Here is a 20,086-nt window from a genome sequence, read left to right on the forward strand (position 1 = left end):
GGGAGGACAAGATGGGAGGATTGTTTGAGCCCAGGAGTTTAAGAACAGCCTGGGCAACATAGCAAGACCGGTCTTAATTTTTAAAAAAATCAAATGACTAATTTATTATTTAACTATAAATTTAGCAAATGTGTAAACACTGTTTAGTATTAATACTAACTTACAGCATAGTGCAAAAAAGTATATAACAATAAATTTTAGAGAAGCAAAACATTCAAGGTTACGAAAAATAAGAATGAATTAAGATTTTCTTTTTAAATACAAAAAAATATATAATTATAAAATATACATCATATACCTCATTCCAGCTATTGGCTTTCCATGAAGGGCATCTGACAGATCTACAGGCTTTGTGAGTTGGAGGTTTCTGTACTTGACTGCAATTTGTGTCTTCTAATTTCCTTTGGAATTGGTCAATGCAAAACACTTCACGGTACTTTCTACCTTTACCACAAGAAGCTGAGCACTAGAAAAGAAATATGAATGCACTTGATTCATTTTCTTCTTGATTAACTTAAGTTTATCTTAAAGAAGTACAAAATGTAACAATCCACACATGATTCCTTTGATATTTTTATTAAGATATGCTCTAGTATTTCTAATTAGTGAAAAGTTAAAATTTACCAGTCTGCTCTGGACAATCAATTAATGTGAATATCATAAGGTAATATGATTACATTTTTATAATTTATTCTACAAAAATGTATGATTGTCTACAATATACCAGGTACTCTTCTGACACAACAATGCTTTAAATCTTTTAAGGTTAGACTATCTCAACTAACTCCTTTTATCATCCAATAAAACTTGCATTCAATTTTGTAGTATCAATACCCATTCTATTTTTATCTCCACATGCTTTTCTATACTGTAAAGTATGTTTTCTATGTTAACAAATTTTAGTAATCTCTCAGTGCAGAAAACTGATTGAGAAAGGAGAAAGTTTATTTTTTTAACAGCATTTCAGTTCAGGTTGTTTTTGGCATCAGTCTGGAAGATGTCTTTCTCTACCATCGGCCTTCTGATTTATTTAGTAAACAAAAAATAACTGAAATCTTTTTAAAAATATAGGTAAAATAATGATTTGACTTCATTTGTCAGCCAGTTTTCATTTTATGAGTGAGGACAGTGCAGTATGGTAGAAAGCACTTGGGCTCTGGCATTGAGTATCACTTCTGCCACTTATAGCTGGGTGACTTTAGGCACATTTCATAACCTGTCCAAGTCTTGATTTTTTTTCATTTATAAAACATGAGTAGTAGCATCAATCTTACAAACTTGTTATGAAGATTAACATAAGATAAAGAATATGAAATGTCTAACCCAGTCCTACTACACTTGGTAGATCCTCAGTAAACATTAGCTTCCTCTTCTACCATTTTCCTTCATATAGTCTCAGAGAGGATACTGACAATTTCAGCATGATATATGTACCAGGGGAAAGCTAAGCAAAGAAGTCATGGAGTTCACACAACCTTTCTCATTCCTCTGAGACAGTTGTTGGCATATGGTTTCATTTAGAAACACATTATGCATTTTATGTATATTGTGAATTCATAGAATATTAGACTATATGGCCTATTTGATACTCAAATACTTTAAACTTTTAAAAAATGAACAGTCTGGAGATAATTTACCTTTTTATATTACTAGCAATATGTTGCAATAATGCATTGATTATTAAGAACTATTATCATATCTTAGATGTTCTCTACTTCTCCTCCACCTCATTAATACTTAACAGCCATTCCATGCCGCTCAGAACACACTTGGTTCTGTGAAAATCTCTAATGGATCTTCATATGTTGTATTAAGATACATTCTTTCCTTCTATTGATCTAGACCTACCTATATGCTTTACCGTTCCTGACCATGTTATCTTGGGCACTTACCCTGCCTCTTTCTTTTCTTCATTGTTTATTTTTCAGAGTATAACCTATTATATACTAAAAAAAATCAAATATTATTGAGTATCAAGTATATACCATGGAGTGTGCTGACTACTTTGAGTACGTACATGTTCACACATGGAAGAATAATTTTCCCCAAAATAATACTTTTAAATCGTTACCTTTTGAACAAAGGAAGCATTTATTACTCCCTCTGCTAGCCACTTTATTAAAAGGTAATAATTGTTGTGAATAGTCATGCAAAGATTCATTAAACAGCATCTCTTGCTTTTGCCCTTGATGTATCCTCCAAGTGCTTATAATCTAAATGATACACATCATCTATGAAGTGAATTATACCAGTGTAGGTCTTAATATTGCACTCAGTGAAGATCAGAAAAACAAAAACACTCCACAATACTAAATACCATTAAAAGGATACAATAAAAAGTATGATAGAATTTAAAAATTCATGAAATGTAGCCATTTCTTTCTAGGATATTTGTAAATGTTCAAAGAGAAGGTAATATTTAAATTCATTCTTGAAGGAGAGGTAGGTTTGTTGATGGACAAAGATGAATGGTTTTATGTGTATGTTTCATATGACTTATCTAGACATTGTTCAGGTGTGTCTGTTTTGTAAAATTCCCAGAGTTCTTTCAACAATGCCAAGAATCCAAGAATCAGCCAGTAAATATACAGTAAATTGTTGACATTTCTGATAAGAATGGCCAATTCATTTACAAAGTTATGTAACATAAGAGGAGACAGGTTAAATTCCAAATTCTAATTAAGAATTCAGCAATACATTTCCTCTATAAGCATTATCTATGAGTGGAATATAAACTCACACATGTAGTACACTGCCAAAGTTAAGAATTATTTTTCAAGAAACTGAATACTGTTCTACTCTATAACTTTAGGTCATCTTTGCTTCTCTCTCTTCTTTGTTACTTTAACCTATTAAACTAATATAATCTATTACTAGTCTAATCCAGACTGTTATTGTCATTGAACATAATTTAAACATAAATCTATTTTTATCAATCTTTATATTTTTTTTGCTCAAGTGCTAACAATGGCTCTCTTATTGTCTTAATAGCAAACCAAACTTATACTCCTTGCTTTCTTGATCCACCAAATTTTAGTCAACATGCCTTTCCAACTTTATATTTTGCTGCTTTTCACCATGCAAACCTTTGCTCTCTTTAAGAATAATTGCTTTCCCTTTAATGTGACACATTCACTCAAAAACAGGGCCTAACTCATTATTTCCTTTACCTAGACTAATCACTTCCTCTAATAATTATCCTTAAAGCCCTAATTCAATCCCATGTCTAGGGTAAATATACATCAATCTTTCACTTTCCTGAACTCTTCTGAGTCCTACCCTGTTTTCAGCACTTCATCATTTTCTGCATTTTCAACTTTTGTCACATGCTTCATCTACCCAGCTTCCTGAAGGTCAAGTCCTTTTAGATCACCCATATCACCTACAAAGTGGCATGTGTAATAACTATCAGCTGATGGATGTTTATTAATGGTATAAGCAATTTTTAATTTGCTTTTATTAAACTCTAAAATAATTTACTTAAAAATTTTAAATTCCATGAAATATATTTATTGGTTAAAAAACCAAAAGTCCTCTAGGAATGATAGAAAAAGATACAAAATCAAAGAATTATAAAATAAATTATGCTTTAGATATACTTTTAAAGTAAAGCTCTTTTTCTCCAAGATCTGAAGAGGGTAAGTACAGATTCTATCCTCAAGATTTAAAGAGGAATACGTCCAGTATTTTATCATATCTGATGGAATTCCATCTGGGAATTTCTCTAAAGTAAAACAGGACATGTTATGCAAAGAGTTATGTTTTAGTTGGAATGAGGCATCCATAGAGTAAACAACTAGTGAAATGATACCTTCCTTTCAAACCATAATACATTCTGAGTTGTAAGGATTCCACAAAATAGCCCATTTGGTAGGAATATTCAAACATGCAGTTTTTTCTTCTGGTATCCCAGCAATCTGCTGTTTTTTCCCCTCCATTTTATAACTCTGACACCATCATAGTCTTGAGGTTTTATTTAGTGCTGTATAATTCATTTCTAGCATTCTCATCAAAAGACTTTTTCTCAAAAATCAGCCCTAGTTCCCTTTAATTGACATAGTCTTAAACTCTTAATGAGATTTTTTTTCCCATGACTACTATGGAACAGTAGATACAGCACACAACCCATTTCAGAAGTAGTGATACTAAATAATCATACAAGTGCCCTGAACTGATCATTCCTATAAATTAGGTGCAGACAAATGTCTAAGATAAAACAGGGCATTTGAAACAAATGCAAAATTTGCAAGCCCTGAAAAGGTAGTAGACTCTTTAGAGTTGTTCTGGTTGGCTGGTACTTTGCCTTCCAGGATGGAGACCTGAAGTTAATTAGTCCCCCTAACACGATAACTTTGGAATAAGTATATTTTTATTTTTAGAGAAAAGCTGTACATAATTATAGAATAAGATTACTTCTTATATTTGAGGTGTGGATCTTTTTGTTTATATATAAGGAAACTGCAGAAGAATGAATGTATTGACTTAATTTGTGGGAGTCTTGTTGATTAATTCTGGAAACTTAAATTATTAAACAAAATAAAATAAGGAAATAAAATTCATTTAGCTTCAGTTGTAGGAAATGGAAGCCTTGTTTTTTTTTTAAGCTTCCCTAAACTATTATATTGATCTGGCACTGTATCCTTTCTGACAGTAGGGGGAAACATACAGGTACTGGTTAGAATTAGTATGTACCCTAACTAGTAATTGTATATCCCTGAAAAGTAACTATTACACTAGTCATGCATAAACTGTGCCCTTTATAGATTTTACAAGCTGGGTAACTATAAGATACCTATTTCATATACATCTGTGGGTAAAGGTAAGATGAAAGGCATTTTTTTTAAAGAAACTTAAAAAATTAAAATTTTTAAAGGCAATTTTTTAAAAAGAATTATTTAGCTATTTTGCTAAATAATTCTTTAAATGATGTTTGAGTGATTATATTAAATGTCTTTAGAACGCTATTATGAAATAAAAGATTAGTGTATGAAACAACATATTAAATCAGGAAATGATAGAATTTCAAGTCAAAACAGACCAGAAATTAGATATTCTGAGAAACAAAACACTATCATGTGTATGCATCCATGTATATGTCTTTCATTTTTTTAGAAGCCTATATAACATTCTCTAAATAAAACAAAGAGGCTATATCTAAACCCCAATAGTGCTGAAATCTTCCAGAAGCCAATGATACTTGTAGATCTAAGAGAAAAGCCCACTACAGTAAAATCTTAGATAAGAGTTTATACAACTACTTTGTAATTGAGAGAATTCCCTAGAATGAAGAAACCTTTTTTAAATTGAGCATCTCAATTATTAGCAAAGTAAAACATTAAAGTAGCTATAATACAGTAGTAGGATATATTTCTGCTTCAAACAAAAAATTGACAAATATGCATATTAAGACTAGAGTGTCAACTCTAAAATAGTACTGCTACTGTTCCTTTAATTCAATGCACATGTGCTCTAGGGAGTAAGACACTAAATCCATCAACAGGGACCCCATTCATAGTGCTTCCTGAAAGATAATACTTACAGTTTTAAAGTTTAATGGAGTTTGAAAATGTCCTTTTTAACTTGTTACAGGCGTTCTTTGACTATTCAGCTCTAATAAGCCAAGAAAGCATTTGGTTTTAAAAATATTAACCACTGAAATATTTCACTCCATTTCATTGCATCTAATCATATTTAAAATTTGTAGCTCCAGACATTTAAAAATTTAAAAATCAGATTAATTTGCAAATATATTTGACTCTCAACTTAAAGGAAAATCCAAATGATTAACAACAAATATATCCAGCCGATTTTGGTTAAATTAATATCACTGTAATAATAATATATAATTTTATATTATTTTGAGCATATATGTACATGTATGTACACTCATAATGGATTTACAGTTCTTGGCTAATTCATGCAATATGAGAGAACTTACATGTAATTCATCTAACTCAATTGGAAGTAAAATTTAAAGATAATTTCCTATAATTATTAATGTTTTCTATATTATAACTTTGGAAAAGTTTTGTGATTATTTTCACTTTCAAATATAAAACCTGAGGGAAAGCTGCAGTAACTTATGCAAGTATCTTGTACAGAAATATTCACTTATCTCATTTTATAATATTATTTTCCACAAATAACTATTAGAAAATTGGAACAAGAACTCATCCTAGTGAGTGAGAATTAAAGGCCTCAATTATTGGATTAATTTTCTTCAATAATAAGTTTTGATAAAGAATTATTTCAAACCTGCAAAAATTAATTATTGAATTTGAGTTTATTTTGGTAGAAGCAATAGTAAATGTAAGTCTAACTCAAGATGTGAGCACTATTTGCAGCAAAAAATGCTCAAGAAAAACTGCCATTCATTTAAAGCTTGTAATTTATACTTTTAACTTTCCAATAATATTCTTTGTATGTACTACAAAGGGGAAATGAACATTTCAGACTCGTCTATAAAATCTGTTTAGCAAGTGGAACTCATCTAAAGAGTTCCTGTTTGGAGTTTTTATTGACTCATCCAGTAACATGAACCTTTACAAGTATAGGGTGACATGGAGAAAAATGTTATGGTTAATATGAGAATAATGCAAATCTTGTCTATTTTTACCAATTTCTTTGGGGCCATTATTGTGAATTTACTTTTTCTTAATGTTTTTAAACAAATCAAATGAAACACTGCTTTTGAAAGAATGTGTGCCACATTCCATTATAAAAACTCCACTTCCATCTTACCCCTGAGAGCCTACATCCAGAAGCATGACCGTCTGCCTTCCTAGACTGACAAATGCAGAAAACTATTCAGTGTGAGTAGACCATAAAAAGCTAAAGAGATCAGAAAAATATCTAAAGCATACCTTTTTACAAAAATATTGTCTTTTAAGGCATTACTTACTATGGTAACATTTACAAAATTCTTAAAATCAAGTGCCAACAAAATAGCAGGATTTACCATTTCAAGTTCCCACAAACGTTTTATGTGCTAGCTGTGGGAGTTAACAGCCATAAAGCCAAGAAGTTTGCTTTTAAGTAGGGTTATAAAGGCCTAAAAAGGAATATGCACAGAGTACTCTGAGATGAGAAATAAATGAGTTCTAAGGATGCTTTGAAAAGAGAAATGTCAGAGTTGAGATTAAAAGACCATACCCACTGCACATATTAATGTCTGTTTTCCATATGTAAAAAAAGTTGAGGGGAGAATGTTTTAGAGATTAATTTCATATTTCAATGAATTTAAGTTAATTTCTAAGATTTTGCCTTCAATCACACAAAATTAACTATTTGTATGAATATTTAAGTTGGGGTTTCATCATTTTCACTAGTGGAGAGTAGTAGATGGAATACTAATCTAGTAGTAGATGGGGTTTTGTGTCAGAGGCCTACAATTGAATCTCAGCTGTCAGAAGCTATGATAATAATAACACTTACATCTCAAGGTGGTTGTGGGATTAAATTAGATAATGTATGAAGAAACCTGAAAGAGTGCTTGACACAATAATCTAAAAGCATACTAAACCTGTATTCCTTTTTTTTTAACTTCCTTTCTCAAATCCTGAGTGTGTCTTTATCAAGAGAAAATAAAGAGAAACTATCCCCTGAAAATAAAAATACTGTAGTTACAAGAGAAATGTAGATCCTATATGGACAAAACAAAAATAGAATACTATGACACTAAAACAATAAGAATGCAAGACAAACCTTTTGATAATTAAAAAATATAACTAAAATAAATAATTCAATATGTAGTTTAAATATTGGTAAAGTTTCCCATCGAGTAAAATCAAAAGACAGAAGTAGAAATAGGAAGATAAAAACAAGAAAATTAGAAGACCAAACCAAGAATCCCAATATTTAACCAGAAAGAGTTTTAAAAAAAATGGTTGCATAGCAATTATCAAAGTGTAATACACAAATTTTCCCAACACAAATCTTTTTAATGAAAGAGCTTACAGAAAGAATGTCTAGCAAAGTGAATTTTAAGCACATTCGTAAACACTAAGTCACTTCACCAGAAACTGTAAGAATGACAGGGATAAACAGAAAGAAAATACCAAAAGCTTCAGTGGAACAGGCATGGAAACAATGGCACATTCAACAGGGAAGGAATCAGAATGCATTTGGACTTCTCAATAATAGCTCAGAATGCTAAAGTAAAATAGGCAATGCTTTAAAAATTTTGAGGGAAATTATCTTCAAGCTACAATTTTATAGGTAGTCAATTATTCCAGTATAAGGATTGACTAAAGACAGTTCCAGGTTTGCACAGAAGGAAAATTGTACCTCTCATTTTTTTCATTTTTAAGGAAGGTACAGGCAGGAAGAAGTGTTTTAGTATGAGAGGGTAAACCAAAAAAAGAGAAACATATGTGATGTAAGAAAAAGTTATCAAAACCAAAGACCACTGAAAACACTTCACAGGATGAGAGACTGGTACAGCAGGGTTAAGGTCATCCATGCCAGATCAGAGGAGGCAGATTGGGGGTGGAGGGGTCTCTGGAAGGAGTCCAAAATAGAGGAAATATCTGAGCATTTAGAAAAACCATTCATAGGGATTTTACATAGCTGTTCAAGCCCTTGTGGAAAAAAACAGTGATTAAGACATAACAAAACTAAGCAAATTTTAAAATAAGGCAATCCTCCCCAGGAAAAATGAAGAGTTGTGTAAGAAAGGAGCAACGTTTCAAAGTACAGTACACTACTTGGTTCCACACTGACATTGCAGCACTGCTGACTTAATCAAAATTGATTTGGAATTAATTTGGAATTCTCAACCTCTATAAAAGGGAGTCAACAGGTAAATTTGTTTGGGTATATCCAGAAACAGCTGAATAAGCCTATTATTTGGCAATATGGACGGTAAATATCAAAAGATACAGATGAAAGAATTAGAGATTACTTCTAGGGGAGGAAAGACTTGGATTTCTGGAAAGCAGAAGGCAGAGAGAAACAACTGTCTTCAAATATTTGCCCTATAGAGGAGGAATTTGATTGATTCTTACTTCAGGGTACAGAATGAGAATTGGAAGCAAATGTTTATTTAGTTTTCCTAAAAAGAAATGGGCTATATTGTATTATGTATGGCCTCCAACTTTAGGAAGTTTCACTAGGACACAATTGAAGCTTTATGCACTTCCATTGAAAATTGTCTTCAAAGAATTTATGCTTTGTGTAGATAAGAAGGGATAAGAAAGAGAAAACTGGAAGTCTTTCCCAATTTTAAAGATATGATAAAAGGAGAGGGAAAATCATATCTTAAAAATATTTCAAGAATCACAATAATTTAACTCTTTAGATATATACAGTATTTATGAACTAATGAAAACATATTGCAATATTGTTTACTCAAATGAGAAAAATGCAAATTCTACCTGAATTATGGGACATCTTTTGACAGAAAGGGATTCTGCCATCCTTTAGTCTTCAAACTTATCAAATAAGTGTCAAAGTTTTATATTGCCTCTTTTACCATGACATCAGGTGTCTAAATGAAATCTTTAAGTTTTCCCCAGACTTTTAAATTTTAGCTTTCGATAAAATTGGTTTTCAAAAAGCATCTGTTTTTTGTTTGTTTGTTTGTTTGTTTCAGACAAAGTTTCGCTCTTGTTGCCCATGCTGGAGTGCAGTGGCACGATCTCGGCTCACTGCAACCTGTGCCTCCCGAGTTCAAGCGATTTTCCTGCCTCAGCCTCCCAAGTAGCTGGGATTAGAGGCGCCCACCACCATGCCTGGATAATTTTTGTATATTTAGTAGAGATAGGGTTTCACTATGTTGACCAGGCTGGTCTTGAACTTCTGACCTCAGGTGATCCACCCACCTCAGCCTCCCAAAGTGCTGGGATTACAGGTGTGAGTCACCAAGCCTGGCCCAGCATCTGCTTTTTAATACCATAAGCTAAACATCTTTCCAAGTAATGTCTCTTTTAAAAACTTTTCTATAATTTTTCTAAGCATCAAAAATAAATAAAAATATAAAGAAACATTTCCTCAATCTGTAAGAAACTGAGTTTTATTCATCATAGTTTTCTACACATTTTGACTTTAAAAATAACTATGTAAAATTTTCAGAGCCTCAGAGTGACACAGAAAACTTTAGAGAGAACATTTAATAAAATACAAAGAAATCTCTTAATGTACCTCCTCAATGTATACGATAATATTAAATCGCCTACTTTACCATATATGAATAAATGGAATACCTTATTAACACACTAGAAATTTGAATAAAATGATGAAATTATAAATGAGAATGCTAAACTCAATAACGGCAGAAACCAGTTCCATAAATGTTTACTGAATAAAGAAATGAACCGATGCTATGTAGGAAAAAACCATAGAAGCAAACTTGTATATATAATCAGGCTTACATATGCTTTCTGTATTTCTACTCAAATTATTTGTATACTTTTTTTACATTACAAAGCTTCAAATTGTCTAACATTTTTGCTCCAGAAACGTAAGATCTGATATACTATTCTACACTTACACTTCAGTAGGGAGAAAATTCAGTTGCTTGAGCATTTTTATTTAAAGGGTGAAGTTTTACAAAGTTGCAATGTATATGTACAACAAAGACCTTTTAAATATGCAATCTACTTCATCTGAATGGCACAGAGCTGAATGATCTTTAGTCCCACAAAGATAACCTTGAAACAAAAGCTGCATGTAATAGATCTCTTTTTCAAGATTTCTGTTGTTTTGTTCTGACTCTAACGGGTATCCTGTAGATCAGCAGAGACAAGAAAGTTCTCCTGATTTCACCTAAGATTGACATCTTGCCAATTTTAGACGAGAAATGCTGACAAGGAGACAGGATCCCATTTGAGCCACTATCTGTGAGCCAGCTGCCTGTCACAGAAGAAATGTCCTTGAGTGAGGGAGGCACCATGTCTGATTATCTTCCCTATTTCTAGATGTGAAAATTCTCCTAAGGCCCACGAATAAACAATAAAGAGGTTGCCCTTAGATAGATTCTCTAGGTAGCAGAATAGGTAATAATTTTTTTTTTTTTTTTTTTTTGAGACAGAGTCTGGCTCTGTCGCCCAGGCTGGAGTTCAGTGGTGCAACCTCACTCACTGCAAGCTCCACCTCCTAGGTTCAAGCCATTCTCCTGCCTCAGCCTCCCAAGCAGCTGGGACTACAGGCATGCACCACCACCCCCAGCTAATTTTTTGTATTTTAGTAGGGATGGGGTTTCACCAAGTTGGCCAGGATGGTCTCGATATTTTGACCTCGTGATCTGCCCACCTCAGCCTCCCAAAGTGCTGGGATTACAGGCATGAGCCACCATGCCTGGCCGGTAATAATTTTTTTATTAGTGTATCAGTATAAATTTTCTTTTATTCTTACCTTCTCCTAAAAAGAACAGTCACATCATTTACACATTATCATTTACACATTATCATTCACACATTTTAGTTATCACACTATATTTAATGACATCCCAAACAGAATGATTAATCATTAATGATACAAAATGTCTTCTGATTTTTCTATCAAATATTATAGGGTTTGTGTATGATGGGCAAAATCTACTATAATAGAAGACATGAACTTTCCTAAATTTTTCAATGTTTACACCTTGAAAAATGTTACAGGAAAGAAATAGAAATGGTTCTACTGTGGGCAAGTCTTTTTCTGACAATTTTAATGATTGTAACAAAGTAGAAATCTGACTGCTTGCTTCGGTATTTTAGGTATGTTGTTACTCCTATTTTAGAGCTATTTTAATTTAGAGTAATTCTTACTATTAATAAATATCACCTTAAAAGAAATATTTTTCTCAAAATAATGTGACAATCATGCTTAAGTATTTCAATAATCTATACTTAATGATTAAACATATCAAATTGATTTTATAAAACTATTTTTTCCTGCAAATTTAATTTCATTGCAAGTTTCTACTGATTTTGAATGGGTTCTAACTTCCAGAGGTAGAATTCTTTACCAAATATCAAACTGATATTTAAAACACCTGAAAAAGCTAACAATAATGAAACTTGACTCAGGGAGAAGAAAATTCATTTCTTCCCTTTTCAGTCCTTGAGGAATCTTTCCCATCCCATATCCCACCACACTCCTAAACACTTTCCTCTGCACTCACATGATTGTGTGTGCAGAACTAACCATATGTATATTCTTTCATTTTAACATTTTTTAACCTGCTGTAATAAAAACTCTCTTATGTCCTGATCTAATTGTATTTTTATCCTCCACATCTATTGGTATCTAACACACAGTAACTGCTAGGTAAATATCTACTGAATAAATAAACTTAATAGAAATTCACAAAGATTATAAATTAGGGATTTAACATTTTTTAAAAGGAGAAATAGTGCAGGGAGACTAATCTTTCTTCTCTTAAGTAAACCAGCAGAGTAAAGCAGCAAGTTTTCCCTCCTAAAATGTTTGCCATTCAAATAATTTTAAAATAAATCTTTGCTACACACACAAGCCATCCATTCTCTAAACAGAACAGTTTGCTGTTCTCTCCATATTTGTTCACTTTAATCCTCTCAGAATCTCCCATCTATCTACTTAATGCAAAGAAATAGAAACTCGTTTACTATTGCTACTTCTCAGTAGCTATTCCTGGGATTGGATGACCACAAAAGACTGAAATGAAGAGGTGATACATCCGTCAATACATATATTTAACAGGGTACTTATATCCAGAACAAAAAAATAACTCCCATATATCAATAAGATAATGCAGAAAATACAACAGAAAAGTGGACAAAAGACTTCCATAGATGCTTCAGAAAAATATGATATCCCTTGGGAATAAACAATTTAGCCATCAGAGAAATGCAAACTACAACCACAAAGAAATACCACGACACACTCACTAGAATTGCTAAAATTTAAGAGTCTGATAATATCAAGTGTTGGAAAGGATTTGGGGCAACTGGAATTCTCATACAGCCACTTTAGAAAACTGTCATATATATGTACTAAAACTAAACTAGTTTACACTAGTTTACACCAGTTACACTAAGATCCTGCAATTAAACTCCTGGCTACCTAACCAACAGATATGGATATACATGTTCACCGAAAGACATGTCTGAGAAATGTTCATCACAGCATTGTTTGTAGGTCCCACATTAAAAACAATCCCAAATGTTTGTCAACTGAAGGATAAATATTAATACAAATCATATTAATTCATCTATTCATATAAGTCATACAAGTTATATACAAGTCATAGAAGTTATATGTTTATACAATACAGTACTAGATTGCAATGAGAAACTACAATTACATGCAACGTAAATGAGTCTCAAGTACAGTATCCTAACTCGCACAAATTTTCTAAGTTCCATTCAAATAAAGTTCAAAGGCAGGCAAATGAATCTATTATGTTTGATGTCAGAAAAGGGTTACCTTTTGGGAAGATAGTAACTGCAAGGTGGGATGTGGGGGAATTTCTGTGGTGCTGATGTTCTTGGTTTGAGCATTGTCTACATAGGTGTGTTCACTTTGGAAAATTCATTGAACTGGACCATTATGATTTGAAGTTTTGCTGGATGTCTCATTTCCATAAAAGTTTGCTTAAAAAAAAAACTCCAGTCCAAATTGATTTCTCTCTTATACTAGAGTACAACTTTCTCAAGTAGACTTGTTTCAGATTGTTTGAAATATTATTAGCCTTTTCTACTATATTTGGATTTCTAACTCGAGGAAAAATAATATATACTTACTGGATAAGTGATAACAATAAGCAAAATATATTGAGCCTTTATGTCACAGGCCCTATTTCAACCACTTTTCCTATTCCATTTTATCCTTAAAAAATACCCTCCTTAGTGAGCTACTATTTTCATTCCAAGAAAATGAAATGTTAGAAATGCTAAGTAACTTGGCAAAGGTCACTGAGTAAAATAGGAGTCAAACTGAGGCATTCTAATACCAAAGCTCTTATTCTTACCTACAAGATCTAGGATAGACTTAATATTTAATATTTCAAGGCTTAGGAATAATATGTCTTCAAACTCTTTTGGTAAATGAAAGTTCACATTTCTTTTGGTAAAGTCAAGATTATATTCTCTTAAATGAGACTATCTAATACAAAATCTTGTTATGCATCATCAAATGGGCCCTTTACACTGCAATGTGTAGTCCTAGTGCTCTCAGATTGACTTTTTCACTCACTGCCCAAACTTTTACTCTCCTCAAGTCCAAACTTCCCTGATCTCAAAATTACCCATCATGGCTTTTCTCAAGTTTATTCTGTTCAGATGTTGTCTTATACCTCTTTTACTCCCACCTTCAGATGCCACCCCACCCTTGGATCAAAAACAGCCCCATCAATCACTCCTCCACTGGCTTCTTCTACTCTACCTACAGACAGTTGAGTGCTCTGGGTGAGTAATCCATAAACATCTGATGACTAGCTGCACGAATGGCCCCTAAATCATCCTCGGCTTTTGGAACATTCCCTCCATGACTTTTCATCTCTAGTCTGTCACTTTTCAGTTTGCTGATATTTTATGACGAGAATTGTCCACTAATCTTCTCAAGACACAGTTCTGACACCCAGTCCAAAAAAAAAAAAAAATCAAGTTTTTCTATACCTATAGAATTTTTAAAATTTCTTAGGCATGATCCTCATTGGTCCTCTTTGACATGGCCCTAATTCATATTTCTAACTTTATGCCCACCCCTTGTTCTCACAAACCAGTTTCATGAACTGGCTTGTCATTACAAACAAGTCAAACTGACCTTTTTTTTTTTTTTTTGAGACGGAGTCTCGCTCTGTCACCCAGGCTGGAGTGCAGTGGCGCGACCTCGGCTCACTGCAAGCTCCGCCTCCTGGGTTCACACCGTTCTCCTTCCTCAGCCTCCCGAATAGCTAGGACTACAGGCGCCCACCACCACGCCCGGCTAATTTTTTTGGTATTTTTAGTAGAGACGGGGTTTCACCGTGTTAGCCAGGATGGTCTCGATCTCCTGACCTTGTGATCCGACCGCCTTGGCCTCCCAAAGTGCTGGAATGACAGGCATGAGCCACCGTGCCCGGCCAAACTGAACTACTTTTTTCTGGTCTCTGGTTTTGCTACAGGTGGTCTCCTACCTGGTACCTCTTTTCCCACTCAAAATCCTATCTACCTATCAATCCTTATACATATACCTTCTCCCCCATAAATCCTTTTCTGTTTCTCCAATTAGATGCATATTTTCTGACTTCTTATGACATCCCTTTCTGGCTTGTTATAGTTATTTGCATGTATATTTAATTTTTCCTAGACTGTGAGTCCTTTGAGGAGAGTATGCCATTCTTATTTATCTTGTTTCCTACAATTCTTAACCCAGTGCCTGGTAGGTATGGGATCTCAATAATCTTGAGTGGAACGGTAACATGCAATTCTGGCAGTGCAATGGCCGTGATTCCCTTCATAACTACTTCTAAGACCTCTGGGTTTCCCTGAGTCACAGCTGCAAAATATCAAAAGCTGTCTAATAGGATCACTTTTCAGTTCAGTTAACTGACACAGAAGGATTTACTATGTGACCTAATAACTGAACTATCAAAAACTTTGCAATATTTCATTTAATTCTTACAAGTAGATGTATAACATATAATAATGTACAAGAGTTTTATACATAAAAGGCCATGTTACAACATAATGTGATAACAAAGTACCTTCCTAGATATGTCATACCACTGGTTAGGAATTGGGTAAATTAGTGTATGAGGTTAAGTACAATCTAGGGGGTGAGGATTACAACCAGGAAGCAGTCAATGGTGGCTATAAAAACAAATTACATAATTCCAATACTGACTCCAATTTAAAAGGTTTGAGAGATCTTATTGAACATATATTCCTGATAAGTATCTGAGTTTCTAAGTCACAGTCTTTCAAACGGATATATTGCTCAGAGGTGGCAAGGGTGATTCACTGGAGTGCCCAAAACATTACTTTTTAGGACATATACTCATATTTGTTTTATCTAACACTCCAGGAAAATAAGCAAGATTTACTACATGGGGCTATATGTCAGTCTGACAAACAACATTTATAACTCATTAGATTTCCTGACAGAAGAAGGAGACCATCACTCTGTCATCCACTTTCAGTGTACTCACTGCAGTTCATACATGCACACTGAGGAAGATATATGAACTCTATCATAAGTATAAACTCAAAATCCTCTGTGGTGAGATGAGGAGTGCCAGAAGGAACTGCGACTACAACTGCTGCTGCTGCTAGTGGTGGTTGGTTTATGTTTTAGTTTTAAGCACACAGACTTTTGCTGGTTAAGTTTAAAATCATAATGATGAATGGGCTCATAAAGATGAATTACCAATTTTTATATTACCAAAAAGAGGCTTGTTCCAAATTTGCTTATTTTTTTCTATGAGAAAAATGTGATACCTAATATCTAGTCTTTAAGGTGAAGAAAACATTTAGCAGTAGTTGAGAAAGCAACTACTTTTGGAAACTCCTTCTACTCAGGAGAGAACATTTTGAAATGTTTGGAAACGTTTCTCCTGCTAGGTGATTTTGCCCAGGGCATTTGTTTTTTTGAGACGGAGTGTCATTATGTCACCAGGCTGGAGTGCAATGGCGCGATCTTGGCTCACTGCAACCTCCGCCTCCCAGGTTCAAGCGATTCTCCTGCCTCAGCCTCCTGAGTAGCTGGGATTACAGGCACGCGCCACCACGCCCAGCTAATTTTTGTATTTTTAGTAGAGACAGGGTTTCACCATGTTGGCCAGGATGGTCTCGATCTTACTAACCTCGTGATCTGCCTGCCTCGGCCTCCCAAAGTGCTGGGATTACAGGCATGAGCCACTGCACCCAGCCTCACCAAGTGCATATTTTTAAAACTTTGAAGCAAACATTTCAGAAACAATATGCCAATTGTATATTTCTAAAATGTTGAAACAAAAATTTCTAATCTGTTTAAATGGCTTCCAAATATTTCAAAGTTTCATTGAGTTTTAAAGCTTCTTGTTAAAATATTGAACTATAGCTTCTTTTAGTAGTACTTCAAGAACTGAATGACCTGGAAAATAGAAATTTGCAAAGCAAATTTCAATTTTTTTCCAATAATTATTTATAGTGGATTTGAAGTCAATTACTGGTACATATCAGGAGCATTCAGTGACAAACTTTGTTATTTGGAGGTATTTTGTGAGGTAGATTTTTCAGCTAAAGAAGTTATTGAAACCACATATTGAAATAAACCATATTTTAAAACTGCTATAGCACACAGTGTTGAAACAAAATTTTCAGAACTAACGAAAGTCTACTACTTTTAAAAAAATTAAATGGTTAGAACAGCTGTGAGAGAAAAGTTACCATTCACAAAATAAAAATTATATTTAACATTAATTATTCAACTTACCCTTTTAAATTTACACTTATATATCTTCTATAAATCACATAATCATATGTTAGTTTATGTGTGCAATGTATGACTATATAATACATATATATAAGGGCACATTCTCAAAATGTTCTACTGAGAATGATACATATGATCAAAAAATTAAAAATCAAATGACTTAAAAATGTTTATTCCTAACAAGGAATAAACATAAAAAATTAATGTCTGAGTGATGGATGTGATAATGTAGAAATTAAAGTATGATTTTCTCAAACTATTGGAAGGTAACACACAAAGGTTCTATAACAAAAATTTGGGATATCTAAATGTACTAATATTAAGAATGCTTATATATCTTCTATAAACAGCCTCAATATATAGCACATAGATATTGTAGAACACTGAGAACAATTTCTTGAGATTCTTAAACATTCCTGAAGCATTATGCCTGAAAAATAGGAGAACTGCCATGGAAACATGAACGCTTTCACTTTCTTTAACATGGAAACATATAGAAAAAAATATGGCCTATAACCATTTCATATTGAGAGTTTTTAGGGTTATTTTATACTGTACATTCCAACTTCACTCAACATTATAACACACACACACACACATACACACAGTCTCTTCTTTTATGATCTCACCATTAATTAGAGTATCCACTTAAATTTTTCCCAGGCCATACATTTCAAATCTGCAGGGCCCAATTTTGTCTTCAAAGTTATTTTCAGAACATCATATCTAGGAAAAACTACACATCCATCTACATTCTCTTCTTTGGTGACATATGAAATCCACATGTGCAGAAAAGGTAGATGCTGCAATTATGCAAAATATTCTTTTATGGTAGGGAATTAGGACACTGCTTATCTCTTGCCAGGTTATGACAGAGTAGCCTACTAGTTTAGGCTTTGTAGAAGGAACAATTGCCGAATTATTTTATTGTTAAATACAATCTTCATTACTAAATCTTGGATTATCTCAACCTAGTAAGCCCCAAATATTATGGGTCTTCAGTATGATAAATCACATGGTTGTTACTGAAATGTGTTAGTAATCTCACCCTGCATTCTGACCACCTGTTTATTAATTACATTCATTACTAAACTGCAAACACCTTGTCCCCAGTGCCTGGTTTATTTCTAGTGACCAGTACAATGTCTAATATGTAGTAAATACTCATACTTTTGGGGAAAATCAATGAATGTACTTTAGAAAGATACAGTACAAAACATAATAAATGGAGAAATACTAGTTAAATACTTAATTGTCATGAGAAGTGTATTATAAAATTTATTTTTAAAATATATTTCTAACCTGTTTACTATACTTATGTGTCTTTTTCAAATTTAAGAAAACAATTACTATGTTTTCACTGAACACTCCACTTTACAAAGTAAACATAAAGAAGTGGCAGTTTCTTGAAACTATTTGCCTACACATTGCCTGGCTCCTGCTGGCCTTAGGAGCAATAGAGGCAGTTTCTTCCTGAGTGCATTTCTCTTAAATGGGAGCTACAGGGGGAGGCAGAGCCCAACACCCTTTGCTCAGACCCTTAGTGCTCTTTTCAAATGGACAAATGTCAGATTTACCAGTGTTTGCTGCTACTACATGCTCATTTCTTCTTCTTCCTCTTCTTCTTCTCCTCCTCCTCCTTTTTTTTTTTTTTTTTTTAAGATGGGGTCGCGCTCTGTCACGCAGGCTGGAATGCAGTGGCACCATCTCGGCTCATTGCAAGTTCCACCTCCCAGGTTCAAGCAATTCTTCTGCCTCAGCCTCCAGAGTAGCTGGGATTACAGGCGCATGCCACCACACCCAGGTAATTTTTGTATTTTTAGTAGAGACGGGGGTTTCACCATGTTGGCCAGGCTGGTCTCGAACTCCTGGCCTCAAGTGATCCAGCCGCCTCAGCCTCCCAAAGTGCTGGGATTACAGGCATGAGCCACTATGCCCGGCTTACATGATCATTTCTGACAGTGCTTCTATTTGTTGCATTCCGTTATATCATATAATAGATTTAGTACAGTATATATTTTTTTCTGCACAATGTTTCAGAAGGACATTTTTTTTAAGAAGAAACACAAAGTGAATGCACCAGAATTTAGGGTTCAAGCAGCAAGCTTTCATTTACAAAACAAAAAACAAACAAACAAAAAAAAACAAAAAACTTTCTCTTTTTTTGTGTGAGGAAAAACAATCTTTAAGGCAAAAAGAAAAATATATATATTCTCTTCACTACTGTTGGATAGTCATCATTCCCAAAGCACACTGAATACACACTATTTGTTTACCAAATGTGATTTCATTCTATGTCAGGAATAAAAACATTCCAAGAAAATAAATAACTTCTAAAATGAAACTTAGTGAGAAAATATAAGTTAAGTAATATGAATTTACTTAAAGAGCATTTGCTAGTTGAATTGTGTTACACGTAATGCCCCTTACTATATATGAATGAGAAAAGTAAAATTTTACTCACCTTTTAAAGACTACCTTGGTCATAAGCATATCTATTTTTAACTTATTAAATAAATTTGCTTACATCATTAATTTGTATTCATTGTTTATAATATATAAAAAGAAAATTATAAAAATTTCACAGTATTTAAAAATTGACTGCTAACAAATAAGTCTTATACTTTTAAATACCAGTGTTAGTTTCTAACAGGAACATTATGTAAAAAATACAGTAGCTTATACATAAACTAAATACAATTATGAAAACATACACTATTCAACAATT

At 33.3% G+C, this 20,086-nt stretch overlaps 1 protein-coding gene across 8 annotated transcripts in view; it reads right to left on the reverse strand.

Moving 5' to 3' along the window:
- The window catches only part of ADAMTS20 (ADAM metallopeptidase with thrombospondin type 1 motif 20), a 209,498-nt gene that overhangs the window by 52,233 nt on the left and 137,179 nt on the right, over window positions 1-20,086 (reverse strand). For 7 of the 8 annotated variants that reach the window (XM_054527154.2, XM_054527155.2, XM_054527153.2 and 4 more), the window contains one exon: window positions 299-466. The exons of the other annotated variant lie outside the window; for it this stretch is intronic. In XM_054527154.2, the coding sequence (XP_054383129.1) occupies window positions 299-466 (168 nt within the window). The remainder of the gene's footprint in view (window positions 1-298; window positions 467-20,086) is intronic. 8 annotated transcript variants of the gene reach the window in all.

This window comes from Pongo abelii, chromosome 10 (assembly GCF_028885655.2).
Source record: "Pongo abelii isolate AG06213 chromosome 10, NHGRI_mPonAbe1-v2.0_pri, whole genome shotgun sequence".
NCBI classification, from domain to species: Eukaryota; Metazoa; Chordata; class Mammalia; order Primates; family Hominidae; genus Pongo; species Pongo abelii.